Genomic DNA, 17,961 nt, shown 5'->3' with positions numbered 1-17,961 from the left:
CTTTGTTCTAAGATCTTATAGAGAACCTGAAGCACTAAACTGGATGTATGTACCTAATGTTCCTACTGAGAACGGATGACCTGATGTTGTCCATCATGGTGTACGTCTTCCCTGAGCCCATCTGTCCATACGCCAAAATACAGACGTTATATCCATCCACACAGGAAGTTATCACAGGCAGAGTTCCTGCAAACACGACTTCCTGCAGAGAGCAGGGACAAAATCTGCAGATAATTAGTGCTGGCTAGAAAAAAAACAGCATGACGGGCATTCGACCATCCGAGGTTTGCTGCTTGGATTTTTTGGGCATGTTCTGGTTTTCTGGATGCAGATCCACGCTCCCCACAGGATCGTCAAATGAAGCCTCATGCCAATTTGTTTATGAGGCATTAAACAAAAATTACAAACCAATCAACGTTAATAAGCTGAGTGCTGCGAAGGCCAAGCGCTCGTTAGTGCCCGGGCTTCATTAAAATCTAGAGCAAATTAACGATCAAAAACAAACCTTCCCGGTGGGAAAATTAATGACAGAGCTGTGGTATTTAATAATATGCAGGATTGCTTTTAACTGCTAAGTTTTCTGTTAATTAACACAGACACTGTAATATAATCCAACCTCTTAACCTCCCCCAGATCACCAGCAAGCAATCTAAAGTAAGAGTTTGTGTTCAGAGAGCATCCGTCTCTTTGTATCGAATGTTCAGCTACCTGCAAACAGAAAAGCTCGTAAAGGAATGAAACTGCTGTGCCAAAAAAACGAGTCTTCATCTGAAAGGTTTCATCTTCTACTTTTTGAGCATTTATCTTTAAGATGTGGTTAAAATGGGCTTCCAGTTGAGTGTCGGTAGGCCAACCACTGGCTGCTTCTGTATTGTTTAAAAATAGGCATGACTTGAGGGAGGAGCTCCTGTCTGAAATCGTAAGTTTGTGTGTTCAGAATTGTGGAAGAAGTCTAAGCCTTTACCTGTGTGCTGCTGGGAGAGTAGACTTTGTCAAACTGGAACTTCTTTCTACTTCCTTTCTGGATGACGACCACTTCCTGGTCATCCAAGCAGCTGGAGGCCGAGCTTTTCCTGCAGCGGCAGAGCACCCGGGTGTTCCCCTGCAGCTCGAGCAGCTTGTTGTACAGGCTCTTCCTCTCCACCGCCTCCTTCCTGTCGAGGGATCGTAGCTTCTCCACCTCACTGGTTGCCTCCTGTTCCACTTGAGCCAACTTCCCCAGAGGACAATCGAACTGCCCCAGATGGTTCTTAAAATCAGCGAGTGCCAGGTGAACTACGGAGCGAAGGTGCTTGTTTGAGACGTTCGGCTCCCGGGTCAGCCGGCGCAGTTGGCCGATGTCCACAGCAGGCTTGATGACGGGTTTGGCAGGTGGGACGGGAGAAGCTCGGTGGTTCAGGAGGGATCAGATCTTCTCCCGGAGCTCCTGCTTGTCAGCCTCGAGCTCGGCGAGCTTCTGATTCAGGTGCTGAACAACATCAGTCAGACAGCAGACTTCCCTCACTCTCTCTCTCCAGGAGGGCTCTGTAGGGTTAAAGCAGCATGTTTGATCACATGGTGCTCAGATATCTGACAAAAATAAAGATAATATAACGTCTTCTGACTCAAATGTTCCCAAAAAGCACCACTATAGCTTTGGATTTGTATGATTTTCGTTCCACTTCTCACGTGTGCACCACTTTGTGTTGGTCTTTCACCTGGAATTCCAATAAGATTGATTCATGTTTGTGGCTGTAATGTGACAAAATGTGGGAAAGTTCAAGGGGGCCGAATACTTTTGCATCCACTGTAGATGCTACAGAAGTAGCATAAAGGAAGTAATGTTTATTAAGTGTCAGCTCATCTGAAATGCAGCGTTTCTAACAGCTCGACAAACATCAGCAAACACACAAACTGTGTGTGTCACAGTGTGTTGCAGCTAAAGGCCCAGCTGGTGTATCTGACAGGGAGAGAAAAGACAGAGAGCCAAGTTCACTCAGAGATGGAGACAGAAATTATTGTGAGTTGTGGCAAAGTCCATCTCTACAAGCAACAGAAAATAGTTATTAAAATTTAGACTGAAATAAAGTTTGTATTCGTTAGCTTTGCATACTTATAGGCGATAATAATGTTCTTTAAGGAGCTACTTTTACTTTAAATACATTTCAGAGTCGGTACTTTTTCCACACAGAAGCACCACCTTTCTCCAAAGGAACATGAGCATCATTTGGTGTCCAAGTGGGATTGCTCCACAAACTGAGCACAGCATGTGTTTGCAGGCCAAGAAGCCAAACTCGGCCATGGCCCGGTAGATTAGCCGATCTCAGAGGCACCCGAAGGCTGATGATAAGCTCATCTAAGAGGTGCTTTGTGAGCTTCTTTGGCTCACAGACGAGATTATCAACAATCCAGATTATTCTTTCATAATATATCTGACAGCCAGTCAATGTCATCTATGTTGTCACTGATGCCTGCTTAGGGATATGAACATCCATCGTCCATCCCGGTGACACTGGCCGGTTGGGCTACACCTTGGGCAGGTCAGCAGTCCATCACAGGCAGACTGACAATGCTCACAACCAGTTTAGATTATTCAACCCAACATGCACGTCTTTGGACTGCGTGAAGAAACCGATGCAGGCCAGTGGAGAACAAGGAAAGTCCAGATAGAAAAGAAGACCACTGCGCCACCATGTCATCATTTACAAACACAATCTGATGTTAGGGTAACTCTAATAAGCAGCCGCCCACGTGGTTACATCTCCATGCACCATGTTCCTCACCGTGACTCGTTGGACTGGAGCTTTGCCGAACTCGGCGTTCTTCTCCCACTGAAGTGACAGCAGCAGCCAGAGGCCCGACTCAGGATCCCAGAACCCACCCCCGTTCTCTGCGACCTGCTGGAGCAGGGGGGCTAGGACTAGGAGGAGGAGTTGGCCGTCCGACTGCGGTCTGGAGTGTGGAGCCTTCCTGCTGCTGCGGAGTCGGGGCAGTCTGCCTCCCCCCACCGCAGGGAAAAGGGAAACACCACCTGGGTCTGGGTGCAGTTCCCCCCTCCAGGGGCAAGGGCACCTAGACCCGGTTTGTAGAGTACGCTTGGGGAGTGTGATCGTGTGTACAGCGTCTCTTTATGTCTGTCTCCACGTTGGTTGAGTGTGGAGTAAGTGCATATGAGAGCATGAGGGTGGGAATGGATGTTTGTGTCTGTGTGTGCCTGTATGTCTGTGTCTATATGTCAGGTTGGGTGTCAGGCGCCACCTCTCTGGGGACATCTCAGGCCCTCCAAGGTTTGGAGGCCTATCTCCACCCACCACCACTTCCCCTGCCAGTGGCGGACTCCCTCAGACATCGGTGCGTTGGTGGTTCTTTGTGTCCGGGGATGGGCGTCCAGGTACACACCGGCTCACTCCTTGGCGGCCGCTTATCGGGGCCTGGAGCCTGGGGCTCGCTCGGGCCACTTCGGAGGTGGGGTGCCCCCGGCCTCTCGGCCTGGGGCTCGGTCACTCAGGCGCGGCTGGCTGCCGGCGGAGCTCACGGGCGCGTCACTGCAACTCCCCCTGGCTTCTGCTCCGCGGCTGCTGGGCGAGCCCTCATCTGGGACTCTCCTCAGCTCTTTCTGGGACAGTGGCGCGGCTGCCCCTCTGTTGGTCTTCCTTGGTCTCTTGTGTTCTGGGGGCCTCTGGATGTCTGGAGTTTTGATCTCCTCCACACCTGCTTCACGCCCTGGAGGACGGGGCTGTGGCCCCCCCACACCCTCTAGCAGATCATTACATGAAGGAACCTTTTAAAAACAAGCGCGTCCATGCTCACAGGTGTACACACGGGTGATCACACCCACAAACTACACCCTTTTTGGCTCCTACCTCAAAGCACACTGTGTTCTGTTGATCTTATGTGCTGCACAATAATGTTTAACATTTAGTATTTACTGTCATATTCCCATATATCATTGTGATGTTGTTTATTCTATTACTCTTGTTCTCTTCTGCTTGCTTTCTTTTTTCTTTCTCAGCAGGTGATCCAGGTGATTGATATATGCATTTCTTTTTCTCTGCCCGTTCGGTTGGTTTTTGTCTTTTGCCCTTCTCCCCCGTCCCTCTTCTCAGCTGTTTCTCTTTCCCTCTTTCTTTCCCCCAGTCAAGTCTGTCCCGTATTCAGTAAGTGAAAATAAAATAAACAATAAAAGGTGAATCAAATGGACCATTACGGCAAGGCTGGGATGGTCAGTTTGGTAAAGTAAATCCGTTGGGCATCTTTCTTTGCCTTTAGACAACAATTCTGATGCAAAAGAGCCAAACGGGACAGGCCAAAAAAAAAAAAAAAAAAAGGATCCCAGAACCTGCAGATATTCCCCCTCTCCTGCACGGAAACAGCAGAACCAACAGGATTCTCTAAAGACAAACTCACATGCTTCTGAAACTGCAGAGCTAACGTGAACGCAGCAGTCGAGGGTAGGCTGGTGCACAGTTTACACAGCATCGCACAGTAAGTGGCTACTCCTGCAGTGCAGACTGGACTGTCTCAGCAGCAGGTTCACTCACAGACTTTAATCTGTCATCATGACTTTTCTGCATCAACATTTGTAAAGGCTTTTGTAAGTGCAGGCACAGCAGTGCTTTTTTTTTAGATGCTGCCGGTGCGGTCGTCCTCCCAGGCTGTCGGCAGTCTGCAGCTGACCGCAGCCCTGGAGGAAAGAGTGAGTCCTGTCATCACTCCCGTTTTCATGGAGGAAACTCTCGAAGTGCAGAGACACTTCTTCCCCCTCTGCCGCAGTTTCCTGGTAGTAACACAAAAGCCACTCACTGCTCAACACTGTCAAACCCACTTTGGTGCAAATACACTGGAAGTGACAGTCGCTGAGAATCATCACAGCCTGCCAGAGGACAGCAGCTGGAGTGCTGGATGTGTGCGTGCTGTTCTGGTCATCACAGAATATTATCAGCACTGTTACCGTTTACATGCTTTATGCCTCATTTCCAGCAGAGAAAGACTCTAATCATGATGGAAAATGTGAAGGAGGGCATCGATTTTCAGCTCGTCCTGCTGGTAAAGACCTCCCACATCGTCATTCCTACTAAACCGAAGTAATTCAGTAATAGGCAAACAGCTAAACAACCATGCACGACAAAAATTCTTCCCTGTTTTGTTTAGTTGGTAGTTTTTTGTTGTTGTTTTTCCCCACATTTTAACTTAAGAACATTTCTATGAATTAACATAAACTTTCTGTAGCTGCAGGACAGTCTGAGCAAAACCTTTTTTATTTTACACATTCATTTCTTATAATTTTCTCAGATTGTCCCACAAATCGAGACCTGCTGTTGAAATGACAGCGTGGTCTGCAGTGCCGCTGCAGGGGAGGAGGACGCACCTGAGCGGGACCGCAAACACGCCTCGCCGCCTTAACATCTGTGCTGTTGTGTTGGTGTGTGTCGGGCTGTGAGCTGCAAAGCTACAGCCGGCTGTGTGCGTCAGCAACTGTGTGTGAAAAGCGTGTTCATGGAAACATCGTCGGGTCTGCTGTGATATGTTTACAACGGGACTTCTGCTCCTGAACCTCTGCGCACAGCGTCTGCAGGTCGGGGCTGTACGAAGTCACTTTCATCTTTACAGGACTGTAAGCTGTCGTCTGTGAGGCGTGAGCGTGTTTGTTTTTAACACAGTTCACGGTGGAGCTGCTGACAAAATGTGGATCCGAAGATCCATAATTGGCCTACCTGGGGCTGAAAGTCTCGATAAATGCAGGCGTTTCGGCGGCTACACCGGCTTCCACGAGTGTGACGCTTATTTTGAGCGATGAAAAAATAATAGAATATTGTGGTGGACCACTGGAGGGCTCCACTCACACCCAGTTCTCAGGAAGTGTTGTTGCTGTGTTTTGGAGTGAAAAGTATTCAGTTGTGTGGTGATGAGTAATAAACGAGGAGTGTTAATCGAGAGCTCTTGTGTCGTCTGTGTTTACCTCCACATTGGTGACCCCTGACTCCAACATGCTGTAGTCCGATGGTGGCGCCGACTCCGCTCTGGATGCATCAGCAGCCGCCAGCCCTCTGCCTCCTGCTGCAGCTGCGTTTGCTGTGGCGCTCGAGCTGCCGGACTTTTGGCTTCACGATCCCCCGTCGTGGTTCGTGCACGTGGAGGCTCAGTTCGCCCTTTGTGGCATCTCGGCTGACGACACGAAATATCACCATGTGGTGGCCTCTCTCGACCCGCCAACCACCCGTCATGCGTTGACTCTCCTCCGGGACCCACACACCCGAGGGAAATACGCCGCCCTTAAGGAGCTGCTTCTTCGGCGCTATGCCCTCTCCGATGCAGAGCGAGCCGAGAAGCTCCTCTCCCTCTCAGGCCTGGGTGGCGGTACGGCTCTCGAACTGATGGAGCACATGCTATCCTTTCTCGGACCGGACGACGGGGGGATTCCTCTTCGCCCACATCTTCCTCCGACAGTTGCCAGCGGCCGTGAGAGCCGGTGTTCCAGATCTACTGGCGTTTAGATCAACTGGCGTTGGTCGAACAGATGTGTGGCAGTCTTGCGTTTCAGGAGCTGCTACCGACAAACCAGCAAAAAAACGCCAAATGTGTCACCTGTGACACTTGTGAGGTTGTCTCAAACACACTCCGTCAGTCTTGATGCTGTTGAACAACAAAATGTTTAAAATGTGGCGAGTTTACCTGGTGATATCCTCATGCGCGACGCGATCGCGAAAACAGCAAACAAGTAACACCACGCCGATGTTGTTCACAGGACAGCAAGAGTCAACGATCGGGAGACTCTTGTCGTCGTTATCGTTCCCCTCGCACGGTTTATTTCTCCGAATTCAGCGTTTTTGCTTCACAACTACAGCGTGCAGTTTACTTTGTGCACTAACATGGAGTCGAGTCAACCAGCGCCACCTCTGGCCAAGTGCCACAGCCTACAGCCAGATCAGCCTGTGACACACATCTGCAGCACGTTTGAATTCGTGTCATGCACATTTGTACCTTTCAACTGTGTCTGTTTGTGCGTCATGCAAATAAACCTTTGAAATGAATGAAATGACACTAATATTTCACTAGTGTTGTAACATCACATGTCGTTAGCGTAGTCTGTCTGTGTCTTTACTCTGCGAACAAACATGTTAGAGTTGGTTGTGATATACAGTCTGCATAAGTGTGGTTAATCTAATAAACATGTGTAAGGAGACGGCAGTTACTGTGAATGTACAGCAGTTACACAGTGATTAGTAATAAACAGCCAGTGAGAGTGAGTGGATTTAAGAAAGTCAGTGACTCAGGTGTGTCGCTTGGTTTATCATCTGTTTGTGAGACTGGAGGAGACGTAGAAATCTTTTGTTTTAAATCTTAGTTAGGAAGATTCCTGTTTGAAAACAAGCACTCTTTGTGAGAAATGCAAGAAGCACATCTGCAGAAAGCACACAGTTACATTCTGTCCATCATGTGGACAAAATCGAAAATGTTGAGCATTGAAAAACTGAGAACGTTGGGCAAGTTCAAAAGAAATGTGTTTGTAAGAACGAAAAACCAAACTGTTCCTAAAATAGTTATGGAAAGTCTAACTGTTGTATGTCTGTGTTCTACATGTTTATCTGATGGGAAATAAAGGTGCTATTGTTTTATTGCAGTTTTTGGATAATTCTGAGTGGATTTACACAGTACGGGTCAAAATGACCCGCAACAAAATCAATGTCACTCTTTTGTTCTTCAACATAATACAAGGGTTAATTTCCAAAACTTGCTTATGATCTTCAATTTGTAGCAGATCCACTATCACACAGCAGCTGGAGCAGTTTCAAATGGAGCTCAGTCCACTGCTACCACAGCCCACTACTAGATTAACTTGTGACACATCTGCACCTGCTGCTATGATCACAGTGAGTAGAGGCTGAGTGGCTGCACTTACCCCTGGTACATCCAGATCTACCCACAAACATGTTGAAAGATGCAATGCCAGCAATGTGAATTGTCAACACTGAAAACAATCAGTAAGCAAAGACAACAGGGATCATTTGTTTCTGTTTATTTAGCACCCACAACATCTGTAGTCGCCTTCTGCACAGGGGACGTCCACACACACCGTGTGGTACCACTTTCCACAGAAGGTGCATTCAGTCTGCAAGATTGAATGAGATTGTCAGAGTCATTGTCTGACTGTTTATTACTAATCACTGTGTAACTGCTGTACATTCACAGTAACTGCCGTCTCCTTACACATGTTTATTAGATTGACCACACTTATACAGACTGTATATAACAACCAACTCTAACATGTTTGTTCGCAGAGTAAAGACACAGACAGACTGCGCTAACGACATGTGATGTTACAACACTAGTGAAATATTAGTGTCATTCCATTCTTTTCAAAGGTTTATTTGCATGACGCACAAACAGACACAGTTGAAAGGTACAAATGTGCATGACACGAATTCAAACGTGCTGCAGATGTGTGTCACAGGCTGATCTGGCTGTAGGCTGTGGCACTTGGCCAGAGGTGGCGCTGGTTGACTCGACTCCATGTTAGTGCACAAAGTAAACTGCTCGCTTTAGTTGTGAAGCAAAAACGCTGAAACCGGAGAAATAAACCGTGCGAGGGGAACGATAACGACGACAAGAGTCTCCCGATCGTTGACTCTTGCTGTCCTGTGAACAACATCGGCGTGGTGTTACTTGTTTGCTGTTTTCGCGATCGCGTCGCGCGTGAGGATATCACCAGGTAAACTCGCCACATTTTAAACATTTTGTTGTTCAACAGCATCAAGACTGACAGAGTGTGTTTGAGACAACCTCACAAGTGTCACAGGTGACACATTTGCTGTTTTTTTGCTGGTTTGTCGGTAGCAGCTCCTGAAACGCAAGACTGCCACACATCTGTTCGACCAACGCCAGTTGATCTAAACTCCAGTAGATCTGGAACACCGGCGCTCCATCTGTTGTAAGTCCAACAAGTTTGTCCCAGGGCAGTTTCACGTCGTTACACTTTGCCATGCGTTTTTAAAAACGCCTTTTCCCGTCGTTGTCCCGTGCATCGATTTAATGTCCAATATTTCCTCTCCACGGATGAAGCTGGTCAGCTGTGCAGTGTCCATCATGTCTGTACTTTCATCCACAGCCGAGCATGCAATAAAGTTTTTGCTTCTTTCACACAACTGTGTTCTTAAATCAGTGACCATCTCACCAACCGATCAGCAATCGTATTTCTGCTCAGGCTCACATTTGCTAAACTCTGCTTTTTGTCTGGACACAAGACGTCCACAGCTTCATCCTGCAGCTCTTCAGAGCGGTACCGGGCTGCTTTGGCTCCTCTGCTACGATAAAACTTGCTTTCACAACAGCTTCACTTTGTGGTTTTGCTCTGGTGACGAACGTCTGCTGAAACGTCAGATTCTTCTTCAGCTCTTCTACTTCCTGTAGTTTCTGCGTTTCGGTTTTTCAGCTTATCCTGACGTTTTGTCTCGTAGTGCCGTCTTAAATTAAATTCCTTCATTACAGCCACATTAGCTCCACTAATAAGACGCACGGTTTACCAGCATGTCTGTAAACATATATTCAGCCTCCCACCGGCGCTGAAAGGCTCTGCTTTCAGAGTCAACTTTTCTCTGCACCATCGTGAGCGGCGAGCTTGACGCGGGAATGTTCCCAGTTAGCCTAGCGCTCAGCAAGGAGGCTGCAGCGCTGTATCATGGGATCCGTAGTTTGTATATTACTAGCGCCTCATATCGCCGGGACATGCATAACAATAATAATACATCTATATAAAATGATCCCGCGGGCCGGATGTGGCCCGCGAGCCTTGACTTTGACACATGTGCCCTAACCCTGACCCTAAACCTAATTGTAACCCCGACACTAAAACCACATTTTGAGCCTCAAAAAGGACTTCAAACTTGTGAGGACCGGTGAGTGTGTCCTCAGAGTGACTGTTGGTTCTCACAAGTATAGTAGGATGCAGATTTCGGTTCTCACAAAGATAGCTAGACAGGAACATGCGCACACACACACTCCTTCCCAGACTCCAGTGGATACAAACAGTGTGGAGGAAACGTTACCTGCAAGGTGCCGTTGCTCCCTCCTGCAGGTGTGGAGGCCTCCGGGCTCCGCCTCTCGGGTTTCTAGCGTGCCCAGCTGAGGCTCCTCACTGACAGACGCTCCGCTGCCCATCACGACATCCACAGACTCAGAAGCATCCAGAGAAAAGGAGACAGAGAGGGAGCTGGCAGTGATGTCAGCCTGACAGGTGAGAACAGGTAATCCGACACACGGGAGTGTCTCCTGTCACCTCTGAGGATGACTTAAAGGGGTTTCCCTTCTCATGAGGTCTTGTTAATGGTTTTTTATGAATGGTTTAAATGTGATTTCAGTAGTTATCATGTGACAAACTGCTGGTTTATCAACCTGCTGTTTGTCATTTACAAACTCATTTCTCCAAGAAGCTGCTGTGAAGAGAAGATCTCCAAAGTTTTACCCTCAGTGTTCCTGCTCTGCACTGCTGAAGATCAACACTAGAGGGCAGCATCTACACACTAAGACACTGCAGGGAACACGACTCCTGTTACTCATCCTGGAGAAGGTCGATGGTGTTGATACAGAAACACTTTAGACTGCAGAGCAAACTCACCTGTTCAGCCTTTCATGACCTGCCCACTGAGGCCCTGACCGTCCGACAGCTCTCCTTTCTTCTGCTTTGTTCAACACCAGTATCGGTCATTTAACCTTGCTTTAGGGTTAATCTCACTGTCGTGACCTCAGTCAGCAGTTTGCATCCTTCACTGTTGCCCAGGGGCGTGTCTAGAAGTGGGCGTGAGGTGGCGCCTGCCCTCCCTGAAATCTGATTGGCCCCTTGGGACCACGCTGGGCTGGAACACTGCTCCTCTTTTAGCCCCCACCATGTTGGATGAGACAGGAACATTTACTCAGGTTTTATGTACTTTTTCTTCATTGAAGTATTTCCACACACTTTATATTTTGAGTGAAATCACTGCATGATCGATCTGCTAAACAATATATTAGTGATTAAAACCATCATCAGCTGGAACATTAAAGATATACACATCAGTAAATCTATAATTACAGCCCAGTAACATCATCATATATTTGAATACACAACCACTCAGCTATTAGGCTACTTAAAAAAGCTTCATTTCTAAGGCTACATTAAACATTATCTTTGTTAGAATTACCTTTGAATATATATTCCAGATATCTGTAGTATTATTAGAATCATGAGATTACAACATATTTACCTCTCCTCCACTTCTTTGAAGTGTGTCCCAGTCCTAGCGCACTGGTTAGCATGTTTTGGTTCGTGCAACTGGTCCGTCGGGTTATTGTCTCCCCAGGAACATTTCCGTTGTCTTTTTTCCTATTTCCGTTGTGCTTCGTGTGCTTTTGCAGCGCTTTTCTTTTTGCAGAGTCTTTCTTTTTGCAGCATTTTTCTTTTTGCAAGTGTTTTCTGAAGTTGCAGTCCGTTTGGCCTCTCAGGGCCACCGTACTTTTTTGCACTTTGCAGAACACAAAAAACAAAAGCAAACACAAAAGAGTAGAGCATGTCTGCATGCATGCTGATTCAGCAGGGGTAATATTAAAGAAGGAAAGCAGAGAATATTTATTTGAAAGTGAAAGAGGATTCCTGAGAGCCTGACGACAGGAAGTTACTGATGCTCAGACTGTCGTGCCTGCTTACCATGTCCCCACAACACTAGAGCCAAAGCCACACTTATCAGAGGGCGAACAGGCACGTCCACGCCAGTTCACCCCAAATCACACGCGCAGAGCATCAAGCTGTGAAGACTGTTTGAAATCCGCTCGTGTGCAGCAGATTTACCACAGTGGAGAGGTGGGAGTGCTCAAAATGTGTACAGAAACAAAAGTGTGCCTGTGTGAGTGGAACGAGCGTGCTGGAGTAGTGCTGCAGGGCTGACAGTTTAAGGTGTTTTAGCCCCGCCTCCTGCTACACCTGAAATGAAGCCTGAGCTTCTGGCTCACATGGATTATGTGCACAGGTGACCTCGTTATCAGAACTGTGGCCATGTTTAATGCGAACATCCACCACGGCAGCAGGATACAGAGGAATAAATGAATAAGTGAAAGGTTTACCCTCTTATGTGAACTCTGGCACTTTCTCTTCTTCAGTGTTCGGCTGTTTTGGACGTGTCATGAAATGTGCTCCCAGAACTCGCTTCAGGCCAGACAAAGTGAGAGCAGCTGGTGATCCCAGCAGATATATTGTATCCCAGTCTGTGAGCCATGGAGCAGTAAAATCCTCGCTGATTGCTCCTTTTAAAAGAGGTGGACGCGTTTCTGCTCCCGGAGGAGCTGCCGGCTGTTCTGGCAGCAGAGCGGCGGGTCGAGCGGTGAATAACAGCAGGACTCATTGTGCCTCGGCTCGGGCTCCACACCGCAGGCCAAATTAAAAATGACACGCAATGAAAGAGCAAAGGAAACGAGTTTCCCCCAGAGAACAATCTGGAAAATTACCCTCCATTCACACAGACAGGGAGAGTATTGACAGAGTGTCACACTCGCTCACAGCCAATCAGCTTTTGTTGCTTTCTATCAGAGCGGACTCAGAACATCTGCTGCTCCTCAAACGCAGCGCCTGTGTCTGCGTGGAGCTGAGACGCCTTACTGGAACAGGTGCTGAAGCGCGCAAACCCACAGCATGTTTGTCCTCGTGTAGCTCTACACAGGTAATGAAGTCACAGCAGCCATATTATTGTTCAGGTAATCGCGTTAAAAATTATCCAACAGGCTCCAGCAGCACAAACACAGTCCAGTTGTTCAGACAGCTAGCAGCTACAACCGCCTGTGTCGCCATCCACCTGTCAGTCAAAGAGGCCACGCCTCTAATAATGCAGAAGTCAGTTATCAGTTATAAAGAGAAATAGACTTTTAAGAGCAAAACAGTTTATCAGGCTGTAAACATGTTTATTTCTGCTGTAAAGTTTTCATTTGGGATGCGGAAAACGTCTCTATCGCCCCCTGGTGTCTGGCTGCAGTATAGGTCATAAACCCCGCCCCCTACATGTTAGCGGATGGGGCTGGGGTCAGACAAAAAAGTAATAATTCTCCTCAGATAAATTTTTTCCAAAGATTCTTTCTTTTGTTTTCAATAGTTCTCATCACGCTGATTTATGTCCAATGAGTCCTCTCTCATAAGTCTGATTCTACTTCCTACCGCGGTGATGTTAAATTGGGGTGGAACGTCATCATAACAGCTTTGACTTGCAGCTGCAGTCACGGAGAAACTTGCGTATCTCTGTTCGGCAATAGCAGATAGAGCGTAGGCTCTGAGAGGAGGGCCAGCGTTTACGCTACGAAAACACCACCGAGTGTTTTAACCTGACAGCCTGAGGTGTTCTTCAGTAAACTGGACTACCCGAGGCTGTTGGGGAAACTCATTTTGTAAAGTTTGTTTAGCTTCTTTTCTACAGTCACTGGGACCGACCTGCTGGAGCCTCTGCTGGACGTTAGAGGAACTGCAGTTTTTTGTCAGTTCCTGCATGTTTTCCCTGAAGCGCTGACGTTTGGATCCGCTCAGAGTTCTAAAATCCCGCACAGGCTTCTTTCTGTATGAGGCCTTTTTCCAAACAGCTGTTTGTTGCTTGAAGAAAACATTTTCTTACTTACTAAATATTTTGCAGAAAGATCTAAACGTGAACACACCTTTTTTTAAAGAATGTGGTGAAAGAAGCATGCAGTGCTTTTTCTTTGGAGGAAACTGGCGCTTTATTGTTGTGGGTATACACACATCATGTGTTTTACATTCTTTAAAATGCTGTGAGTTTAAATGGCTGCTACCTTGGTCAAGCCTCTCTTCTAAGAGAGACGTGATATTTAAAAATAAATAATGGGAAGCACAGTTTGAAAGGATCGCTTCTGGCTGCTATAAAAAGGAAGAACCTGGCAGCACGTATTCGCGGCGTTGTATACAAGGAGCATCATTTCTACATATTTTAAGCTTTTCTCACGTCTCTCTCTGGGACTGAGGAAGCAGAGATGGGGAGATGCAGAGTTCTTTCTGATACAAATGACTCACTGAAGGAATAAACTGTCCTTCGTACCAGCACTAAAATAAGTGACCTGGAAAGAATTGGAAAGGTTTGCAATTCATATATACTTACATGTTTGTTGTTGCATGCTGTTTTCCTTCCTGAAACTTAGTGGAAACGATGATGCGTTCAAGGACACTGTCCATTTAATGCCTCTGTGTATATCTATGATGGCACAAAAGACCTCACAAAAACTGCAGACGAACATCGTGTTTGGAGTAAAGACGAACAGGCAGACGCAGTAAAACAATGGTGTCCACTGCTGTACAGAAACGTTATCGCTGTAGGATCATTTTAATGCTTAATGGACTGAAAGAGCACAGATGATACAAGCACAACAGACTGCACATCTCACAGCATCCACCAGGTCACTGGTCAACCATCCAGGGTTGGTTTGTGTTTAATGTTGCGGGGGGGGGGGGGGGGGGATAGCTCAGTAGGTAGAGTGGTTGCCCCATGATGGGAAGGTCGGGGTTTGACTCCACTGAACGGCTAACCTGAGGTACCCCTGAGCAAAGTACCGTCCCCACACACTGCCCTCCGGGCGCTGCATTGGTGGCTGCCCACTGCTTCACTGGGTGAACGGGTTAAATGCAGAGGAAGTAATTTCCCTACTGGGACTAACACATTATTATTACGTCCATCACACTCAGATAAAGAAATCTCTGAGACTTCATTGGACGTCTAACTCTGCACCTGGTGACCTGGTGGATGTTGACAGGTTAAACTATGTTTGTGAGAAAGTATTTTCCACATTATTTTGCATATTTGTCATACTTACATGTTTCCAATCAACAAACTATTTTTAATATTGAACGAAGATAAACCAAGAGAAGAGTTATCAAACCCACCTGCCCTGTGTGCGAAAGTAACTGCCCCCTAAATCTGATAACTGGCTGTTCAACCCTCGGCAGCAAGTCCTGCAGTCTCATGTTTGTGATCCATTCAGGGAGTCTTTCACATCACTGTGGAGGAATTTTGTCTTCTTTTCAGGATTATTTGAATTCAGACACACTGGAGGTTTTCCAGCATGAACGCCTGCTGAAGGTCACGCGGACGCACCTCAGTCTGACTGAAGTCCAGACTTTGACTCGGATGCTCTTGGAGTAATTTTGGAAGGTCGGTAACTCCTGGCTCGGCTCAGCCCTGTTCCAGGTTTTCTCCATGTGTGGATAACGGCTCTCACTGTGGTTCACTGAACTTCTTTGTAAGTGATTTCTGACTCAGTGTGGCAGTGAAACTCAGCTTTACAGAAATGTGGTTAATCACAGTTACTTCATGATGTATTAGGACAGTTACTTTTTCCACACAGGGAAGGTAGGTTGGGATAACTTTTTTAAAATAAAGTTATCATAAAACAAAGTTGTTTGCTTCAAAGCACAGGCTGCTTGAAACCAAATCAGGAACATCTTTTCAAAAAGTCTTAATTCAGTTCTTCAATCGGGATCCTCAGTTGGTTTCTGTTTCAGTTTGGAGCAAAAGAGACGTCCAAATTTGTGAGTGTGGTTGATTACCGTAATTGTCGGGCTATAAGCCGCTACTTTTTGCACAAGCTTTGAACCCTGCGGCTTTTAGTCAGGTGCGGCTTTTCTATGGATTGTCCATGATTTTTGTCATATCGTAAGACGATTTTTGTTTGTTCCGCTGTTGTACGGCACTACGTTGCCTGGCGGAAGGGCATGTGATCAGACACACAGTATCGGGGTTCAAGAGTGGTATGTTGGTCACGTGTCCATCCGCCAGGCAACATAGTGCCGTACGAAGTAGCGCGAAAAACAAACTTCAAAGTAGCGCTATGCGTTCAGCGGGAGGCGTGGATGATGAATAAACTTGTGAAAAGCAAGTTATGCCCAACTCCACCGGTGGATTCTGACAGCGTGGAAAAGTGAAAACATCCACGAACACCAACGGATTTTGAAGGGCTGGACTGCTGCATGATGGAGAGGAGGACACCGCCACGGCCCTTCTGAGGGTGTTCGACTCTGACAACGAGGATTTGTTTGGTTTTGAAAGTGACAACGAAGGAGAGAAGCTGAGAGTGGATGACGAAGCCATCCTGAGCCTGTTCGTGTCCGACACTGGAGGAGAGGACTTTGGTGGTTTTAGAGCGCAGGAAGAAGAGAAAGATGGTGAATGACTGACTTTTCTTCTTGTTAAAGCCGTGTCGCTGAACCTGAGCCTAAAAGGTAGTCCGAATCTATTTTTCTGGTGTGCTGCAGGTTACTGTTATGTACTACATTTGTTACTCATTTATGAAGCACAGTACATGTTTCCTACTTGTAATTACCGCTACTTGTACATATACCAAAAAAGTTGTGCAAATATGTACCCGTAACTTGTTTTGCAAAGTATTAATAAAAGGGGTGTGTCTCCAAACAGCCGTCTCTTTCCTGACAATTCCCTTTGTGCATATTCTCTTACATATGATAAGTCAACATTGAAACACCTGCGGCTTTTAGTCAGGTGCGGCTAATGTATGTACAAAACAGGATTTTCCCCTGATTTTAGCTTGTGCGGCTAATATTCAGGTGCGCTCTGTAGTCCGGGAAATACGGTATTTTTCAACAGTTTCTTTAAACCTGGATTTTCTGCTTCTCCAGCGCTGGGAGAACCGCCATCACGAACTAAACTGAAGAGTCTGAAACAACAATGAGGTCTGGAGCGGCTGAACACGTGTTTGATATAAGTGAGTAAATGTCCAAAGGTCACAGTGGGAATCCACAGAGGTTCAGTTCTGAAAAAAGAAAAGTACAGCAATGACATATCTCTTATTTGAAGGATAATTGTTTCTACGAGGACACGATGAGGGTGAAGTCAAAGCGCTGGGACCAAGACGTTGGTTTTCGGTTTGCACGTGAGATTTCTCCATAAATATAAAAATAGAGACACTCGTTCGTCCTGTCTTCCCTCCTTAGCTGAAGAAGTCTTTGGAAATGGCTTCCACAAAGTTGGGGGCGGACATGAGGATCCCGATGGTGCAGAGGATGGTGAAGAGCGAGAACGCCACCAGGCAGAGCCGGTCAATCACCGCCGCGGCGAACTTCCACTCGCTGCAGACCGTCTCCTCCTCGTCTTGGCCGCGGAAACGCCCAGCGATGTATCTCACCTCCTCCAGGATCTGGTTCAGCTCTGTCTCCAAGGCTGAACCCCCAGCTGCTCCCCCTGCTCTTCCTCCAGCTCCAACCCCTCCTCCTGCTCTCAGCACGTCTTCCTCAGCACCGACGGCGCCTCCAATGAGCCGTGAGCACAGGAGCTCAGGGTCAGCGGGGGATCCGTAGTGGAGTCCTTCCACACCCCTGAAGCCGACGTAGAGGAGGTTGCTGTTATTTACCTGTGGGTTGTGCCGCAGCGAGCCCTGGCTGACGCTGAGCTCCAGGCTGGACAGGCTGCCGTGCCGACGCTTGGCGGCGTTGTGACACGCTGGACGGACCTTCGCTTCGCCGGGGCGCCGCATCCTCAGGAACCAGGCACACCAGTTCAACAAAATCACACGAGTCTAAAGAAGAAAGAGAGAAAGTCATTATTTCAAAGTAAATTTGATTTATTTTTCTGTTATCAGAGTTCCAGTTTTGCGATTCTGTGTTTTGGTTCCTTGGAACTTACGATTAAGATGTCGCTTTGTGCGTTTGGCTTCTCATTCTCGTCTCCATGTTTAGTACGACTCCTTCAAGTTGTTTCCTGTTTTATCATTATTATATATTTCTTATATATTTTATCTGGCTTCTTGATTAGGGCTTCCTTCCCCTGTGCGTTCGTCCCCTACAGCTTCAAACCCGTTTGGATAATATTTGGACTTTTTGTTCACCTTTTGGATGTCATGACTTTAAACTTATAAATAACCTCATTATTGGAAACTCCTTTTCTGTTTGTGTTCTCTCTGAGCCTGTTATCTGTTCCCACCTTAAAGATTAAGGGTCATCATAACAAGTGCCTGAGG

The 17,961-nt window shown here is 47.0% G+C and overlaps 1 protein-coding gene and 1 long non-coding RNA gene across 2 annotated transcripts in view; both read right to left on the bottom strand.

The window, feature by feature from the left end:
* Positions 1 to 1,264: 1,264 nt before the first annotated feature.
* LOC145429636 (uncharacterized) lies at positions 1,265 to 12,960 on the bottom strand. The gene is made up of 3 exons (XR_013909901.1): positions 11,217 to 12,960; positions 10,023 to 10,845; positions 1,265 to 1,524 (listed from the first exon to the last, which is right to left on the bottom strand). It is a non-coding gene; the product is annotated as an uncharacterized LOC145429636 (long non-coding RNA).
* A 3,837-nt stretch (positions 12,961 to 16,797) lies between these two features.
* The window catches only part of LOC113025044 (neuronal acetylcholine receptor subunit alpha-7), a 52,997-nt gene continuing 51,833 nt past the window's right edge, over positions 16,798 to 17,961 (bottom strand). Inside the window, exon 10 of the mRNA XM_026172417.2 lies at positions 16,798 to 17,520. Within this exon, the coding sequence (XP_026028202.2) occupies positions 16,936 to 17,520 (585 nt within the window). The 3' untranslated portion in view covers positions 16,798 to 16,935. The remainder of the gene's footprint in view (positions 17,521 to 17,961) is intronic.

The sequence above is a fragment of the Astatotilapia calliptera genome, chromosome 7, assembly GCF_964374335.1.
Source record: "Astatotilapia calliptera chromosome 7, fAstCal68.1, whole genome shotgun sequence".
Taxonomy (NCBI): domain Eukaryota; kingdom Metazoa; phylum Chordata; class Actinopteri; order Cichliformes; family Cichlidae; genus Astatotilapia; species Astatotilapia calliptera.
The sequence above is the reverse complement of the archived record's forward strand: the minus strand, read 5'-3'. Positions and strand labels throughout refer to the sequence as shown.